At 36.3% G+C, this 19899-nt stretch overlaps 1 protein-coding gene across 3 annotated transcripts in view; it reads right to left on the bottom strand.

Annotated features, from left to right (window-relative positions):
* The window catches only part of LOC124156001 (serine/arginine-rich splicing factor SC35-like), a 50290-nt gene that overhangs the window by 9596 nt on the left and 20795 nt on the right, over positions 1–19899 (bottom strand). The window contains exons 1-5 of one of the 3 annotated variants that reach the window (XM_046530277.1): positions 17933–18162; positions 17190–17458; positions 13050–13105; positions 4455–4550; positions 593–715 (exon numbers count right to left, since the gene is read on the bottom strand). In XM_046530277.1, coding sequence (XP_046386233.1) covers positions 593–715; positions 4455–4550; positions 13050–13105; positions 17190–17458 — 544 coding nt within the window. In that variant the 5' untranslated portion in view covers positions 17933–18162. Of the gene's footprint in view, positions 1–592; positions 716–4454; positions 4551–13049; positions 13106–17189; positions 17459–17932; positions 18163–19899 lie in introns of those variants that run through there. The other 2 variants (XM_046530279.1, XM_046530280.1) reach the window with 2 other exon arrangements.

Genomic DNA, 19899 nt, shown 5'->3' with positions numbered 1-19899 from the left:
AAAACAAGACAAGTTTTAAGGCAGGAACTAATGTCAGGGATAAATAAATGGTATGGTCAATGGAGGTTCAGCTAACCAATCAGGTTTGATAGTTTCATTCCATTTTTTCTGATGTTGAACCCCATTAGCATCTCAACATACTCCATTAATCTACCAAAGCCATTGACTTCTTATTAAACATTCATTGAAAATTAAGTGAAGATTTTATACACAGGATGAACAATATGACAAGTACTCTCAGTAGTCTCTAAATGCACACATTCTTTCAAGGACTCAATTACATATACCCAGAGCTTCACCTCTCAGTTCCCACAGTCATTCATACCTTCAGTTAACTTATGAAGACTTACAATAATAAAAACTGTTGAGATGATTTGATGAATTATAACATTTTCCAGTGCTCTTAAATACTTTTGATGCAAATTCTTGATCCTTTTATTATTCACATTCCATTAAATCTTGAAAATTAGTCGTAGCAAGTATTTAATTACATAAGCAAACACTTATTGTTTGCCCTTAGCATTGTGTGGAGTACTCAGCCTGTCTTCTCAAAAATTATTATTCAATATCCTTCATTCAAGCACATACTTACTGTCATTAGAGGTAGAAAGGGCTCCAGCAACTTCATAACTATTTCCTCGGTCACTACTGTTATAACTTTCTGCTTCCCTATTCCTCTGAGGTCTTTCGGTAAAATTATTTGATTTTCTGTTAACTGAAACATAGAAGAATGAAAAATGCTTCAAAAACACATGAAACAGTACGAGGTATCCAAATTATCCACAGCAAAATATAAGACTTTTTACAGTTAAGTCTCCATTATCTGTTGTTCCAATACATGCCTATCACTTTCCAATCCTATCACCCAAACAATCCCCAACTCTCTAGCCTAATTAATTCTACTTTACTTAAACTTCCCACCCCAAAAACACTATGCAAGATGGAAAGTAAAATCTACCATATACTTTGAAGTAATATAATGAGATACTGCACATGTTATAAAAACACGAAGAAAATGTCCTATAAGCTGGATCAGAACCCTACCAAGATTGTAAAACATGTAAACACAATCAACTAACTTGCAAAATAAAGATTCCCATCAATAATATTAACCTCACTTTATTTTCAAATACTGACAAATAGTATCCACAATAGTTATTAAATTGGTATTTCAATAAAACAAAGCAGAATATGGCTAATAAAAATAGAAATTCACATGCTCACAAAAACAAGTTCTCCTTGCTCATGGGGAAATTTTGTGCAACACTAACATGGATGATGATTTCAAATATAAGGGTTGCTTGAAGTGAGGCTCTTTGTAATTCTGACTCAGAATCAGTAATTCACAAATCACTAGGTAAAGAATTCAACACTTACGTGAGAGCTTACCCCATACCTTGCAACAGGCATATGAAATTCACCCACTCAGGTGTAGAATGGTATAGCATTTTCACTGCTCCACTACTTTAAATGTATTAGTGTCACAGTCTTAATTTTTTGTGAGATATTCATAACCGAGTTTTATCATCGAAATTTTCCCAGTCATCCTTTTAAAAATGGCTGCCATGAAAATATGGCTAATAAATTATTTACAAGTAGTGTTTTGTGACTGTCTACCTACAGGAAGCTCATGATAAAAAAATCAGGAAAACACAAAATGTTGAGCAACATTGCCTGGATGATTTGAAATGGATTGACCTAGTAGTTACATATTTAACCCGTAACTACCTAGCATATATTTTTGTCACACATATACCATGGGTCTGTAAGACCTCAGAGGTAAATATTTCAATTTAATAAAAGGTGCGCACAAAAGTTTGGTTATTCATTAATAGTCTGTTTTGGAGCACATTAAACTAAGTATTAAAAATAAAGAAACATGAAAATGGACTTTATTTTTTGTTTACTCTGATAAGTGTAAATAACTCTTACTTCAAGCTTACATACATACTTGAAAACTTAAAATACATCTTTGAAAAATGAGATTCAAAACAATTATCGCGTAGTACAGATATTTCATAGTAACTTTTTTTAAATTTTCAATGAACGATGAACTTCGAAAAAAATGTTAACTTTAATTAAAATAAAAAATCAACAAAATTGCAAAATCTCAACTTAAAGAGTTTTTCACAGCAACGAAAACACAGCTTACACAGGCATTCAAGGCACATTGGTGCATTGAATTTGAAACACATGTATTATATTTTCCGGCTCTTACTATGTGTGCAACTTGAAAAATTTCTGTGGACCGCCAACTTTTCTTCTGCATTTCTGCTCCTTGAGCCTCCTGATAGAGAGGTCGCTCTATGGAGGATGCGTAGTATACCATGTTGCAATTTCACATTGCTTTCACGACATTCCATGTGCAGTCTCATCAGCTGTTCAACCCTATTTCTTTGAAAACTTGAACCTGCTTTCAATCTTTTGTACTTCTATATTATGTTGTAAAGTCCTTCATCGTGAATACTGTGAGACTGATTACCTACGAAAGCCAATCTTACTGAAATAACTCTTCCTCCTTGGTCTCCTTCGAATGCAAGATAAAGGTTATTTTATCTTCTAATGAAAACTCTTTGTTTTGACTTAAATTTGAGGAAACAGTATTGTGGGATGATGAATTCTGTTTATTGCTCACCGAATTTCTCCCTTCGCATTCAGAATCGGCCAGACAACTCTATCCCAAAACATTATCTAGCCCAATACCATACTCCATTTACCTAAATTTGTCGTTTGGTAGGTTTTCATCGTCTTACAAATGGTTTAGGAACCAATTCACGATAGAATCATCATTTAGAGCCATTCTTCACTAAAACAATGAAAAATAAACGTTTTAAGAAAAATCACATAACCACCTAACATGGGTCTCTCAGAATCGCTGGGGTCAGACGTGCACGCGTTTGTCATGGGTTAGTAAAAAACTACTGACATGGGTCTGAGAGACTCACTAACTAACCCATGACAAACACTTTACTAACCCATGACAAACACGTGCACGTCTGACCCCAGCGAGTGGTTGCACGACACTAAGGGGTGAGAGGGAGAGGTACAAGTACAGAACAAGTTAATACAACACTGGAGTGCAGAAGTATTTACTATTATTTAATTGTTAAGGTCTGTGTGACCCATGCTAGGTGGTTAAGGGTTAATCTAAACTTTACATCACACAGCCATCTTATAGTCATTCATTATAAGATAAATAACTTTGGTAAGTCAGCAACCCAGATGGCATTGTTCCTGAACACTATGCAGCAATGAACCGAGACAAATATATTAAGAAAACAAAAAATTTAAGGCAAGCAACAAAGCTGAAGTATTTTTTGGAAGGCCCAACACAGACTACCAGAGTCGTTAAAAGGAAATTTTTTTGTCTACACCAACATTTCTTTTAACAACAAAGCACCACAAATTTTATATTCAAAAGTGGTGGTTCTTATTTTTAACATTTTTAGAATAATATTTAGCTTGACATTTTATAACCATGTACTTGATGTAGAAGTTTCTAAAATCTTATAAAACACATAAGTTTCCAGAATTTTAAATACCCCTGAGGATATTTTTGAATAAGTACATACAGTAAACTCTTGCTTATAAGAAGTCAGTGGGACCGGAAAATTGACACTTCGTAATATCGAATTTTGTAACATCAAACCTTTTTCAACAGTCGCGAAAAAATGTTTACTTTTGTTTCCACCCCTCCTTTATGTCTTTAGAGATTCTTTTTAAATGTTTTTGGTGTTTTTTTATGCTAGAATTGTTAGAAAATGCTATTGTTATTGATTTTATGCTGTGAAAGATCATTAAATAATTATACCAACCAAAACCTCACAATCTTTATTGTGAAATATCAAAGATCTAGGAGATTAAAAAAATTCCCACCCATATTTCAAGGGTCGTTAAATAAGTGCATAGAAAAAGGTATATGTATTTGTGGGAAAAAACCTGATAGAGAAAGCCAAGAAATTTTTTCCTGTTTCATTCCTACATGAAAGGAAGAAAATTGCTAAGTTTCCGAGTCAGTGAGTGTTTTATCTGGATGAACTGAAATGGTATGACTCTTGTGTACAATGTATTTATAAAAATAATATAATAAAAATGCAATAAATAATTTTGTGCATACTCATGGCTAGTTCACATTTGATCCAGTGAGAGAAAGCTTAAATGATTCAAGAAAACAGCATTAGGAATGTTTCACTGCGCTAAATCAAAATTGTCCTGATCAAAATTGCACTGAAAGAGGCACAAGTGCAATACAAAAAAAAGTGCAATTTCTTCAAAATAAAAGTTAATTGAGTCCAGTGCTGCATGAAGTGTAGTTTGTAAGCATGAAGGCAACATAAGTTGATTTCATCAAGTATAGACCCAAAATTTTCAACACCAGATTTGCTTAAGGAAATAACACCAGATCATAATTTTATACCTTGACTAAAAGAGCACAGTAATTCAGTTGTACTTACTTTGTCCTTTCTTTGGACCACCTTTGAAATCATAACTGTCACCATCCTCATTATCCATCACAAATCTATCTGAGCCTCGATTTTTGTAGTTACTTCCTATAACATAAATAATGCATCAAACATTTGGGTTGGTAAAGTTAGAAAAAACCCAATTCTAAAAATAAACATGAGATATATAGTTTAAGAAGTATTGCTTACTACAAAAAATATGATATGATAAATCTACGACTTACTGTTACAACTATGACATGAAAAATTAGCAAATTGTTTCTGATTCTTCAAAACAATATGTATTATCAGGATTAAAATTATCACATAACTGTTAAGTTTTCTAAACCTTTTGTCAGGATCAAAGCTAAAATATCAGGAGGGCCAGGACACATGACCCAAATAGAGGCCAAGACAATCGACTACCCACTCAGAATGTGAAGTTAATTAAATAACATTAAAACATACTAAAATACCTTTCTCACTTTTTCAAACAGCATTTCCTTATCATTTCAACATAGAATTTTCAAGTTGCAATAAATTAACCTTTGCACAGATATTATGTTTAAATGTTATTATAATGGCCAATTTATTAACACCAATGCTTTTATTATCTGTACATAATATTGCCATGTGCTGACGTATATTAAAGATAATAATATAGCAGTGTAACTCTGTTCTGACTTATTTGACTTCCTTCTTTTAAAACCATCAAATTGTTTCTCACGTACTAATTCAGAATTTTAGGGTTTACACAACATTGCTTAAAGAACTACCTCCACAGAAGAAAATACTAAATAATAATTGTTCTTTCCCCCCACATTTTTTCTTTCGCAATATAACTCCTCCCAACTAATAACACACTAGATATTAACACTGACGGATAACATTTGAGTTCATTCAAATGCATGTACCACAATCTAATCTTCAGGAAAAAATTTGATGTGAATATGATGAATTTAGCATAAATTTGCCTAAAAAATATGTATTTTTTGGAACGATAATTTATACGAACAGACAGATGGAATGCCAATGGCATTGCCTATCTCTCTGGCAGTAGCTAACATACGTACAGATTACTTTAAGACAATGGTGTAAGAAAATGCAACAAGCCATTAATGCAGCTCAGATATTTTGAGTTAATAGATAAAAATTTGGACCAAAAATTTTGATGAATGGGACATGGGTGTACCACAATGCATCTCATTTGGACAAAAAACAAACGAAAGACGATATTTATGTAAACAAATTTGGAAGTCTTGTCTTTTTTTGGCAGGCAATTTTCTAAAGAAATAATTTGATAATTTTGACCATTTTTTTTTGCGGATACTGTTCATCGGCATAGCAGATGAAAACTAACATAATTGGAAAGCATCATTATTCTTCTTTCATAGTAATTTAACAGTATTTCCAGCTATGGAGAGGTACAGCAGCAATAGCAGATCGGGTGTAGGAGGTACCAAAAAAATCGACGAAAAGTAGGATTTTTCTACAACTTTGAAGAGTCGTAGCGGAGGTTTTAACAGACACATGGAGATAAAACTGACCTTAAACGGAAGCCTCATTCTTCTAGTTTTGAAAACCGAAGCATTCATTCGCCTATGTGGAACTGAAAGGCAGCAGGAGCCGTTCCAGGGTCAGAAGGTACCGAAAATTCGAATTTTCCGTCATTTTGAAATTCTTTTTGGAGGGGTGGGGGGGGGGAGGTTCCGGGGGGGAAAGTCGGGGTTTTTGGATTTCCCTCCGATCATTTTCCATCCCCCACCTTCGGTAAAAATTTCGTCTTCCCAGCACGTCAGGAAGTGGTCGAGAATTTGTGTACATGAATCGGTCAGTGAGTCAGTGGTCAGTGAGGTATATGTCACGCATCGGGTTGTATATATTATAGATATATATTTGAAATAATGTTTTGTGATTTCACTTCGTGGTATGGTGACATTATAAATCCAAAACTAAACCTTTTAGTATTCCATACAGTACTTATGAAAAAACTCAACCTGTTTCGACCTTTTCAGGTCTTTATCAAGAGGTTTATGATAATGATAATGACTGAAAAGGTGAAAACCGGTTGAGTTTTTAATGCATACTGTGTGGAATACAACAGTTTATTTTTGTGTTGATAATATATACATATTTATTAATTAAAATACTCATGCAGACGATAAATATGTTTAAACTGTGTGGCCTTCTTGTCAGCGCTTGGCGATGCTCTTTTGGCAAAGGCCCTGATTTTGGTTGGTTACATCCAACTGGATGAAAATTTAGAACCTGTCCTATCCATTTGGACAAAACGATTTTGGTCCAAACGATAGGACCAAAAGCAGTTGGATGAAATTTTGACTGTGGGACACGATACACGTCAGTTGTATCAAAATTTGATGCAAATTTGACCGTGGGACATCAGCTTAAGAAGTAGCAACACAACAATTAGATTCATATTCTATATACAGAATGGTCACTGGCCCATTTTAGGTCTGCATATATGCCAACATTATGCCAATGTACTATCATTTGCAAAAGTCTTGCAACAAATCGAGCAGCGCCACTTTTGCTCCATTGCCGATTTCTGGCCACCATTACATTTGAATGATCACTATCTGGGTATGAATCTTCATGGTAGCTCGGGAACGACTCACAAACGGGTCATCATGTCACGGGAGTGAGACGTAGGAAATCATTACGATGCTCAGTTGAGTAAACGAGCGTAGATGTTGTTGCGTCGTCGCGGCGTTTGAGATTATTTTTATACTCGTAGTTCACTGGAGAAGATAATTTAAATATTTACCCGTTAAAAGAGTGGGTACCTATGAGGACTGGCTTCCAATGGTAAACCCCATAAGGCCAGCCGGGGGCACGATTTCGCCATTAGGAACACGGAAATCAACTTGCTCGTAACACTTTTTAGGGATTCAATGTCATTCAGGAGACTTTATATTAAGTTGTTGAAATATTTGTTCGATATAGGAGAATTAATAAATGAAAAAAAATCAACTGGCAATTTTCTGGAAAAAACACGGCTCATTCGTCTCCACTATCTTAAATTGATAGGCATTAAATATGTAGTTCTTCATGTAGGTTGAAGCTGTCAATTTATCATTAATCATCAAATTATCAATTTTTGTTAATTGGACAAAAATATTTACACCAATGGAAATGTTTCCTCGGAAAATGGAATTTTTATTGCAAAAAAAAAAAAAAAAAAATCGCTAGGCCTCATCGTTGCTAGCAGAATGTGCCTCTATTTTTACTGTTTACATATCTAAGAGAGTCTTAAATTTTTATGATAGCAGTAACATATTTAGTGATCATGTCGCATTAATCTTCTTTTTAGTTATAATAAATTAGTTATTGTTTCCATTTTAATATTTCGGTCATTACTATATTATTAAGGACAACCAACTTAATGAGTGACTTAATAGTACGACTTTTCCCTATCCATGTATGCCTCCATTGGTAAGGTTTTCAATAACAACAACGGACAGAGATTAAATTGAAAGTCAATTTCAACCAATATTCGCCCTTTTTTAATTCCAGAATATCGATTAGGGAGATAAAATATTTTGCACAGAATTTAGCCGCTCCCTCAGCTCTTAACGCTGAATCGGGTGCTTCCGGGCCGTGGTTTTTTAGATAAGATCAGCTGGTTTCACATTTTGTCCCTATCCATCAAAATTAATATCTAAAAAAACAAATAATTATAGAATATTGAGGTCTAAATTTTAAAAGTAAAATTCTTAATTTATATCTTTTTCTATCTCTAAGAAAAGTTTCCGTCACTGCTCAAATACGAAACGGAAAAGGGTAAAATTATTCTGAAAAACTTTACTGTATGAAAATTAACTTGGTAGGAAATGGCAACAAGTTGATGACAATTAGGCAGCATACTACATAGACGGACAGCATAATCGCTGCAAAATATCATTCATGATTTTCTTTTTAATCAGCTAAAATTGATCTATTTAAGAAATTACATATATGGAACCTTAGATTACTACGATAGTTCTCGTCCCAAAGGTTAATAATGATGAGCAGTTACGGACCTGTAAAGGAAACCTTATAGCACTGAGAATCACATTCACCAGTGATTCTGATTGGATTTCCTTCAAGGGAAACGCAATGATTCGTCCTACTGCGCTAACAACGCAGGATTCCCGTCACACGATCATTTAAATTAGAAATTGCTGTAAAAAAAATGCTCAAAATTAACATTTGGTACCCTCTTAACATACATTTAAAAAAAAAAAAACTTTAAAATAAAATACGGCTATGAGGAGGATAAAAAATTTCGGACACAAGAGGGCATTGAACGCGGGCCCCTGCAATTACCAGCCTAGTGTTCATCCACTGAGCTATTCCAATTTCAGTATCGTCAGGCGATAATTTTACGGATTAGTCATCCTTGTAACACTGAGCTGCTTTCATGTGCTTCTCAATTGAACGAATTTTGATCAAAATAATCATTTTCTCGGTATCTTAGTATTTTATTCGTTTATATGATTATAACTTGAGCACGGAGGCTTTCGCATACTTTATGTTTCGGCTGCTTAGTACATACTATAGGAATATTATGATGCTGTTGCTCGAGTGGCCTGCGACTTCGGTATGGTATCGTCCTTATAAGTTATTATTATTTGTTATTATGTTTCTAACTCGGTATCTCTATTATATACAGCCCTTGTGGTGACTGACTCACTGATGGATACAAATTCCCGACCACTTCCAGACGTGCTGGAGAGCTGAAATTTGGCACGCGTGCGGGGAACCGGAAATGATTCGGAGGAAAAATCCGAAAACCGGAAGTTTCCGCCACGTGTCGTCGCTAGGACGACAAAATGGCCGAAATCGGGCTTTTTTCGGGTACAGTCTTCCGGTTTTTAATTTACTGCGCGCGAATCGTGCGTGATACATGGATCGTTCTTGTACATTTAGAAAGCTAATAAATATTGCCACGTACCAGTGTATTTTTTAAAGTTATATTTTAAGTCTAACGCCGCAAAAATGGCGTCCAAAAAATGATTTTTTCGAAACATCTTCATACTTTCCGCTGCCATCGACCTAATTTTTAGTGTTGCACAACGAAAATGATTATTGTATATTGTTACATGATAAGTCATTTAACCTAGGCAACAATTTCTTTTTGTCACCATTGGTTGCCGAGAAAAAAATTAAATAACGCCGAGAATTGCCAAAAAGTACAATTTCCAAAAGATTAACACAAGATTTCGTCCAGTTTTCCTCGACTGATATCGTTTATACTTATTATATACATAAAAGTGTGCATTTTGATTAAGAAAATTTAAACATTTTTACAATTTTGCCATCGATAAACCAGCAAAAAATTTAAAATGGCGGACACTACCCATTTTTTTCCGGGAGTCCGTTTACTATTTACCTTTATACAGGCGATACATTTCCGTCACATGGACCATTATTGTATGCTACGAAAGCCAATAAATGTCGCCACCTACTGATGTAATTTTGTAAGTTAGTTTCCATGTTAAACGCTTTCAAAATGGCGTCCGAAAATTGATTTCTCGGAAAATATTCCATAATTTCCACTACCGTCGGCCTAATTTTGTGAGTTCGAAAGCGAAAATGATTATTATATATGTTCATAACATCGTCTACGAAATGTAGGTAACAATTTTCTTTCGTCGTCCTTGGTTACTCAGAAATAAATTAAAATATTCCGAAAATCACCGAAAATTACGATTTCCAAAAGATTATAATAGGATTTTGTCAATTTTTACCTCACCGATTTCTTTCAAACTTTGTAGTTACATACAGCTATGCATTATATTTCAGAAAACATAAATAGTTAATAAATGATTTAATCGATATGACCGCGAAAAAATAAAAATGGCGGGTACTACTAATTTTTTCCGGGGAGAGATTTACTTTTTATTGTATTACTCTCGGAATATGGATGTCATAGGGCAACTTCTCTTAGATATGATAGTAAATGGATGTGACCATATAACATTGTCATCTTTAAACCCCCCGAAACCCCCAAAAAAATTAAAATTTGCATATAAGTAGCCTTTTCGGGTACTTTTCGTCACAATTCCGCCGCTTCTCCAATCCTTACCACTCATCGCTACGGAATTAATGTGGACGATTGATGACCGCTGGCAGTAAAAATCTATAAACCCCCGGTAAACCCACATACACCCCCCCAATAAATAAAATTTTGCATTTAAGTCTACTTTTTGGGTACTTTTCGTGATTATTCCGCCGCACCCAAAGACTCATTCCCACGGAATTTATGTGAATGGATGGTGACCGCCAGGAGTACACACATTTAAACCCCCGGTATCCCCCTGAAATCCCCCCCAAATGTAAAATGTGTCATTTAGTCTCCTATATGGGAACTTCTCGCAAATATTACGCCGCACTACCCGTCCCCTCTGAGCTCTAGATCCGGAGTATTTGGTGAGGGCAAGCAACCGTAAACCATATGGGAAAAAATACCAGAAAACCCCCGATCACCTCCTGGAACATCGCAGAAAAAAAATAAAAAAATTTTAGTCTCCTTTCCGAATAGTTTTCGTCACAATTTAACCGGTGCCCCTACTACTTATTAAAACCCCGGATAACCCCGTGAAACCTCCAAAAAAATTTCTAATAAAACGCCTTTCCAGTTAAAAGAATCGTCAGACCACTGTTCCGGACCCCTAGGACTTATCGGCACGGAATTTGTGTGAACGATTTGTGACCACTGGTTTAACACAAGTATAAAACCCCCGGTATTCCGTTGGATCCCCCCGCAAAAAATGAAAAACTTGCCATTAACTCTTCTATTATGGGTAGTTGTCGCCACTATTACTCCGCATTGCACTACCATTTACAATCATCGCTACGTGATCACTGTGGACGATTATTGACCGCATGCATAACATATTAAAACCCCCCGAATCTCCCTGGGCACCCCTCTCGGTGGAGAAGAGCATTAATGAGGACTAAGCGGAGCAGCCGCTGGGGGGCTCCTCAAACCGAAGGCGGCGAAGCCGCCCCACAACGAGAAACGGCGAAGCCGTTCCGAGGAAAAACTGGCATAGGCGAGGGGGAGCTTCAGTAACCCTCGGGCGGCGAAGCCGGCCCGTCGTTCAAGCGGCGCAGCCGCTGTAGACTCCCCGCATCTCAACTCACACTCAACCCCTGGGCGGCGAAGCCGCCCATCAGCGAGGAACGGCGAAGCCGTTTCGAGGAATCAGTGGGGCGCCTCCCTACCCCCTGGCCGGCAAAGCCAGGCCTGAGCTAGCTGAGGTGAGATTATTCGAACTTTAAAAGTCTTCGAGCAACCACAAATGTAGACGGCGAAGCCGGAACCGGGGTTTTTAAGGGGCGGAGCCCCTTAACGAGCGCGCGGAGCGTACTAGTTTGTATGTCGAATGAAGCAAGCGTATACATTTATTTCAAACAGAAATTCTGTTAAGATTTGCTTACGTCCTTCCCACTTGACTTGAAAGGTTTTTTGAAATGAGCTGCAGTTCCACTGATTTCAATCTTGCCTTAAACATAAAACGTATTGCCAACAAACACATTTCCGAATACGATGTAACCTAATTAATGCAAGTAGAGAAGTTAATCAATGATGCTAAGTAAGTATCCTACATTATCCCGAATTCATCAGAGTATATGTAAATGATTGCAGCTAAGTATAATAACTGAATCATCAATGACATAGCAGCGTAGATTTATTATATGCATCCACACTAACTCAGCAGCGGAACATATTATCAAGGAATACCTGTTGAAATCCAAAAATCATTGATAATGGGACTTATAGCTGGAATTAAGTTTTCCTCGTCATACTTTGAATACGTGGAAAGGAATACATCTTTACCAATTGACGGACGTTGGAGAACTCTGTTGTTACTTATGCTGCGATTAATGCCCATCAGCTTAACAAATTTCAAATTTTACGTGTTTGCTCAGATATTTATAGGATGAAACACTCGGAATATCAAAGCTGCCTCGCATCTTGTGTCGTAGATATTGTATTAAAAACATCAACCCGAGTCGATAGATGTAAACAGTCCGCCATCAGTGAACGACTCGTGATTTCCAGCTCTCTGAAAAGAGCTAAGATCACTCAAAAAGAGCCAAGCTACAAACTTTTTAAAATCTCTCCGAGGAATTACCTTCAATCTTTTCTCCTGCTTTAATTGCTACTATGTGTTTGGGGGAACATAAAGAACATTAATTTCACTTAAATGGAAGCGATCAAATCCCGAGACTGAAAAGGATGGAAAAATATCTCACCCACCTAATGACCCGATCTCCATATATTGAACCATGAAGACTAGTATTGGTTTGCTGAATATACCCGAAAATCATAGTTTCCGGGCACAATCTTTGTGAAGCGAAAGTAGCACCGCTCGATTTGTTGCAAGACTTTTGCAAATGATAGTACATCATTGCCACAGGCTAAATTTATCTTTTTCCATGATCTCTGACTTACAGAGGAGTAACACATCAGAACATAGCTTATTTCAAATGAACCAAAGAAAAACATGAAGCTTCTATGTTCACTCAAACAACATTTGTCCTTAAAATTCCATAAATAAAATAAAAAAGTTTCTCTTTAAAGAGCAATAAATTCACCTTTTGAAAACATATCTTTGGAATAATCAGAGGCACCGTCTGTCCTTATTTGGTCTCTGAAATGAAAGGTAAAAATGTATTAACGAAGATTAAAAGATGATATTAGCTGTTAAATTCATGTGAGGTAAATTTAAATATTTCATGGATCCAAGACTTAATGAACTGGATTTGAAATCTATGCTGACATAAAATAAATACAGTTATGCCATATTACAAGAATTTTCAAACATGAAATTATTCAAATCAATCAATTATGTGTGTACTTCTTTTAAAAAGAAGTATATGCTAAGACTCATGAGTAACAAAAATCCAAAGTATGTGATAGTGAAGCATTTACATAAATAATACATGCCAGCAATCCCCCAATAAATTCAATGTACATATTAAGTAATTTGTGAAGTAAGCTAAAATCATCTGGGATGGAATATAGGATTCCAGTAAAACGTTTCAGGCTTCCACAACAGTTTCACCAAAATGAAGCAAAAAAATGGCATCTCCTACACTATGTGATCATAAGTTTCTGGACACCCATCAAAATATGTTTTTCATATTAGGTGCATTGTGCAGCCACATACTGCTAGGTATTCTGTTTCAGAGACCTTAGTTGTCATTTGACATCGTGAGACACCAGAATGAGGCACCCTGGGGGACTCACTGACTTCTAATGTGGTCAGGTGATTGGGTGTCACTTATGTCAGAAGTCTGTACACGAGATTTCCACACTCCCAAACATCCCTATCTCCACTATTTCTGATGTGATACTGAAGTGGAAATGTCAAGGGATACTTACAGCGCAAAAGCGTACAGGCTGACCTCGTCTGTCGACTAACTGAGACCGCCGAAGATGAAGAAGGTCGAAAAGTGTAATAGGAAGGGACCTAGCCAGATCATCTCACAGGAATTCCAAACTGCATCAGGATACACTCCCAGTACTATAACAGTTTGGTGGGAGGTGAGAAAACTTGGATTTGATTGTAGAGCAGCTGCCCATAAGTCACATATCATGCAGGTCAATGCCAAACGATTCCTCCCTTGGTGTAAAGAGCGTTAACACTGGACAATTGAACAGTGTAAAAACGTTGTGTGGAGTGACGAACTGCAGTACACAATGTGGGGATCCAAAGGCAGTTTGTGCGTATAGCAAATGCATAGTGAACATCATCTGCCAGCGTGGGTTGCCCCAACAGTAAAATTCAGAGATGGTAGTGCTATGGTGTGGTCGCATTTTTTGTGGAGGGGGCTGGCAACCCTTGTTGTTTTGCATTGCACTATTACAGCACAGGCCTACATTGATGTTTTAAGCACCTTCTTACTTCCCACTGTTGAAGAGCAACTTGGGGATGGCATTTGCATATTTCAACATGATCGAAAACCAGTTCATAATGCACGGCCTGGGAAGGAGTGGTTACACGACAATGACATCCCTTTAATGGACTGGCCTATATAGAGTCCTGACTTGAATTCTATAGAACACCTTGGGGATGTTTTGGAACACAGACCTCGTGCCAGGTTTCACAGACCTACATTGATACCTCTCCTCAGTGCAGCACTTCGTGAAGAATGGGCTGCAGTTCCCCAAGAAATCTTCCAGGACCTGATTGAAAGAATGCCTGCGAGAGGAGAAGCTGTCATCACAGCTAAGGGTGGGCCACCACTTCATTGAATTCCAGCATTACTGATGGAGGGAACCATGAACTTTTAAGCCATTTTCAGCCAGGTGTACGGATACTTCTGATCACATAGTGTATGTCTTATTCAAGCAAACATCAAGCACAATAGACATTAAATAAATCAATCAAGTTACCACAAGCACATTACAAAATTAAAAGGTAAAAAGGAAATTTTAAGATACAAAGTAGCAGCCATAAAAATTGATAAATGTCTAAGATACTGCACATACATGCAAAATGAAACCAGGTGATAGTGATTATGAAGCATTAGCGTAAATAATACATGGCAGCAAGTCCTCACTGAATTCTATGAATTAAGGAATTTATGAAGTAAGCTAAAATCATCTGGGATGAAATATAGGATTCCAGTAAAACGATTCAGGCTTCCATAACAGTTACCCCAAAATAATGCAAAAAACAACATGCCCTACGTCTTTTTCAAGCAAACAACAAGCACAACAGACATTAAAATAAATCAATCTTATTTTAACAAAACCACATCACTAAATGAAAAACATAAAAATTGAGAAATGTTATAGACAGTAAATGAAGGCAGAAGGAAACCAAGCAGATTTTTTATTCAATGCTGAAAATTTTGCTGACATAAAAACATAGAAGGTTATAGAAATGGAGATTCAAGATGTCCAATAATGAAATGCCTATGACGATTCTAGCTAGCTTACTACCTCTATAATAAAATGATTTCAAAAGATCAATGAACTATACTGATAATTTTACATTGAGACAACTAAAATATCATCTCTACCACAAAAATATTAAATCAGTTGAGTTTATAGAAAGAAAATTGATGGTGAGATAAAGCAGCAGTTCATGCAACATTCTAAGTAGAGCATGGTCAACCATTAAATTGGTCTCAAATTTAAAATCATAACAACATCCCTTGGAATAATCGCATCTGATTTTCAAAAGAGATTAGCAGTAGGATTAATTGCTTTTCAAATAGGGCATAGGGACAAATTAATAGGGAACTCCTTAGGGAGTAGGGAACCACAGGCAACCCATGTATAAGCAGGAGAAAAATCTGAGACTTAGAGTCAAGAACAATATTTTTGCCACTCGTTTACTGACAAGAAGTGGAGGCCATAAATGCTACCCTACCCATGTGCAATCTGGTACAATGAACCGTTTCTAATAAAAGACTGCTTATAGATTTCAAACAAGTTGAAATGTATGTATGAATATAAAATAGAACTCACAGATATTTAATAAGGAAATGCTTAATAGCACTAAAGAACAAAATATTCCAGAGAGGTAATTAACAAAGAAGGGGTAAAATGCATTATGATAATGAAGATGAGGAATAAGCATTCAATGTGAAAGAGAATTGTCCTGGCTCTTAATCCACGTCTATCGATTTCCTTGGACAATATTTTAATTATGTTCCAGTTGGCTTCCTTGAGTCCACAGAGGTGATCAAGTTTTATATGCCTATCGTGAGGAAGGTCAGTATGATCAGGCGACTGTGACAACTGGCCATATTCAAGGATATGGATCATCCTTGAGTTCTAATCATCCTAATTCATATCCTTCAGTTTGGCCATGTCAACCATTACAGTTAGTTCGTAATGATACATTGGGAAACTGGGGCTTTTGCTGTAACAACAGATTTACTTATTGGTTACTAACTTATAACCTTGTATAGTTAAAAAAAAGTTTTCACTGCATATCAGTAAAAAAGCAGACATATGATTAAAACATTGGCATACAGTTATTCAGGTCAAAAATGTACTTTCGTCTACAAGCCATGATTTATTTACCGAAAAATAAAATACTTTAGCCAATAAAACTGTCAGATTCCAAGGGTTTACTAAGGTATTCAGCCTAGGCCAAATAAACATGAAATAAATAAGCTCCGGAATGGTGCCTTGTGATGTCTTAAATTTACTATATTTACCAATTAGTTTCGTATCCATAAAAATCATTTTCAATTAATCAACTTGAAATACGAAACAAATAACATCTGACAAAATATTGTAAGAGCTGTTTACACAAACAATATAGGCCCATTGGGTAGAGGAAATTCATTTACACCAAGTTAATTTCCTGTAAAGATGGCCTCAATTTAATTATAAATTTCACCTGAAAATTATTCTTGTCCAATACTTCAAAGGTGCAATCAATGCAACCTAGCTATTTGACGAATTGAAGGTAAATAAAATGAAAAAATCTGATTATGTAAGCATTCCTTTGCAGTCACTGCTAAGGCATAGGCCATGGCATGAAATCAAGTTATAAAAACACCACCTCACATAACCGTGAAATGCTTATTGGACACACCACCACCGTGAAGAAAGGTTTTACGTGATGATCGACTGCGAAGCAGAGTATCACCACTAAGTTAGGTAATATACGTGCAGGTCAGAAAAGAAAAAAAACTTTCATTGTGCACAAGAATCCCACAAAGCTATAATGCATGATACGAATACTTTGCCAAGGACTTATAACATACCCATCTGGATCCTGTTTCTTTTTCGAATTACTCTTGGCTACTTGGATGTCGAAATCTTTAAATCCACGAAGTTCATCAAGGGCTTTCGCTGCTTCATCCTTTAGTCTATAGCGGATGAATACCCATGGTATTGAGTCTGATGATTTCCGAATAGAATGGACTTTCCCGTACGCTTGGAATATCTCTCTCGTTTCTTCTTCACTAATACCTTTGACATTTCGAAAGCACAGAGCGTATAACCCGTCGCTTTGAGGACACAACTCGCCCATCTATAAAACGTATTAACAGAGGTACTTAAGATACAATCACGCATGCACTATCCTAATTATCGACATCACATTGATTCAATTTATACGAAACGCTCATTCAATGGGACCCTCAGCATTTGAAAATGAAGCTATTAACAATAAAAGTGTGAAGAGATGTAGTTTCTACTTCACCGAGAAAAATAGACATGAAAAATAATAACAGCGCCACGGCGCACAATCCTCATATAACAACATACATTTTTCCATTCACCACATTTAATTTTTGCGCGCAATAACCTGGCCCATCAAAGATCATCTGTACTTATAACCAGCATAAAAATTGCTTTAAAATTTACGAAAGAACGCTCATCATGATTCGTCCAAAAATTTATAACTTAACAACACGAAAAACGCACTCCCTCATTAAGAAAACAGAAGAGAGAAGGAAATAATGGATACAATATCTAACTGATGAACAAGATTAATGACCAATACCTTCAACGTTCCTTAATACTTAACGAGACGATGTTAATCAACCTCGGAGAGGCGAACGATTTTCATCAACGTGATCTGTCAAAACTCAAAGTGCTTCCTCTCAATTTCCCAACCACCTCATGGCAATTTCGACGAACAACAAATCACAACCAATCGCGCCAGCCCAAACTTCATCGGAACACGGAACAACGGAACCGCCGGACCACAACTGGTGGGACCGGACCAGCGAGACTCGAACCCTCGAATTGAGGTCGAATCACGAATTTTCCCCGTCAAGACCCATTCTGACCCCGGGTCGAAATCACGATCGACCGTGTCCGCAACATACAATATACTTCGATATGAGACCGGATGAGACCGTTGGAACGTGTCCCGACTAGTGATGGACTTAGTCGGTCATTCTCGTGATCCCAATCACGGTGACAATTCATTTCAGTGACTCTGTCATGAACGGGAGGTCATGGGGGGCCGATTGTGTAACTTTACGTTCGAACGATCGTTAGAGATCCGTTCACTCTCGATTGAGTTCCCGGTATTCGAACGTAAGCCGTATGTGCGATTGTGTATGGACGATCGTCAACAAGCAATCGAAAGTTACGACGTTGTCATATTTACTTGGAATTGGGAATACGTTACGCGATTGTTTTCTTTCTGCTCATGCGCAGTAAGGCTGAGAGTGCTTGTGGTTGTTTTGAATAGCGAAACTAACTTAACAATATTGGTTTCAGAGACAATTGGCCAATTAAGTTTATATTAATGAAAGAATTTAACTTTGCGTATAAATCAATCTCTTTCAATTCAGTATTTCCTTTCCTCCTTTTCGTTGGAGCGTAGCTGATATTTGGGATAAGTAGTTTTTACTTAGATATCGCTGACTATTTAGAAATGCCGCGGTAAGTCTCCGTTTCGTTACTTTTGCAATTCGCTAAATAATAACTTGTATCATTTGTAATTGACTAAAGTCATTTAGATCAAATATATGAACGGATATTCGATATTGATAGGCTCTCGTCTTCGCCTTTGTGTGCCTGCAAGGAGCAATGCCGCAGAATATTGAATATTTGCAAGAAATAAAAACTGACGAGTGTGAATTAGTACAACGTCTTAATAATAAGTCGTAAGGTAAACAGTTAAAAAAGCATGTAACTCACGAAATAAATAAGTACGTTAATATTCTCAATCAAAAACATTCTCATCATCACAAACCTTTCACCTATTACTTGAAAGAAAAAGCAAATATGCATAGTCATCTTTGATATCTCCTCTCGTCTCAAACACCCGAACATCAGTTCGAAAATTTACCCTTTTTGAGGAAACCATATCGCATCAGAGACATTAATTGAAGTACATAAACCTTATAAATTCAACTTAATTTACGACGTCATTGAGAAGTTAAAATAAACTATTTGAATACATAAATTAAATCATTTACTTGTCAATAACCGCCCGATGATCCGAATTAAATTAAACCTCGTAGAGAATATAAATTTGGCAATGTATTATAGCACAACTATAATTTACCTAATATACTATAGTGGAACCACGTTTAAATCAAGCATACAAAAAGGATAACTTCATTTGAATTGCACACACATTACATAGCGAAGCAATTGTAAACGTCCTCATCTTTGTATCGTATAGTAAACTAACACGTACAAATTGTAGTTATCGATGTAATTTCACTACTTATTCACGTTATTAAAAACATAACACAATGATGTATAAATTAAATAGAATGTTTAATTCACTTAATTCCACATGAGATAATTTCATTTCAATTGCACACACATTACATAGCGAAGCAAATGTAAACATGCTCATCTTTATACCATAGTGAACTAATACGCATAAATTGCAATTATTAATGTCAATTCACTACAATTCACGTAATCAACAACATAACACTGCGATTTATGAATATAATTGATTGCATAATTCACTTAATCCCAAAAAAAAGGACATAAAAC

This window comes from Ischnura elegans, chromosome 3 (assembly GCF_921293095.1).
Source record: "Ischnura elegans chromosome 3, ioIscEleg1.1, whole genome shotgun sequence".
In the NCBI taxonomy this organism is placed as follows: Eukaryota; Metazoa; Arthropoda; class Insecta; order Odonata; family Coenagrionidae; genus Ischnura; species Ischnura elegans.
This window is presented reverse-complemented; position numbering and strand designations above follow the sequence as displayed.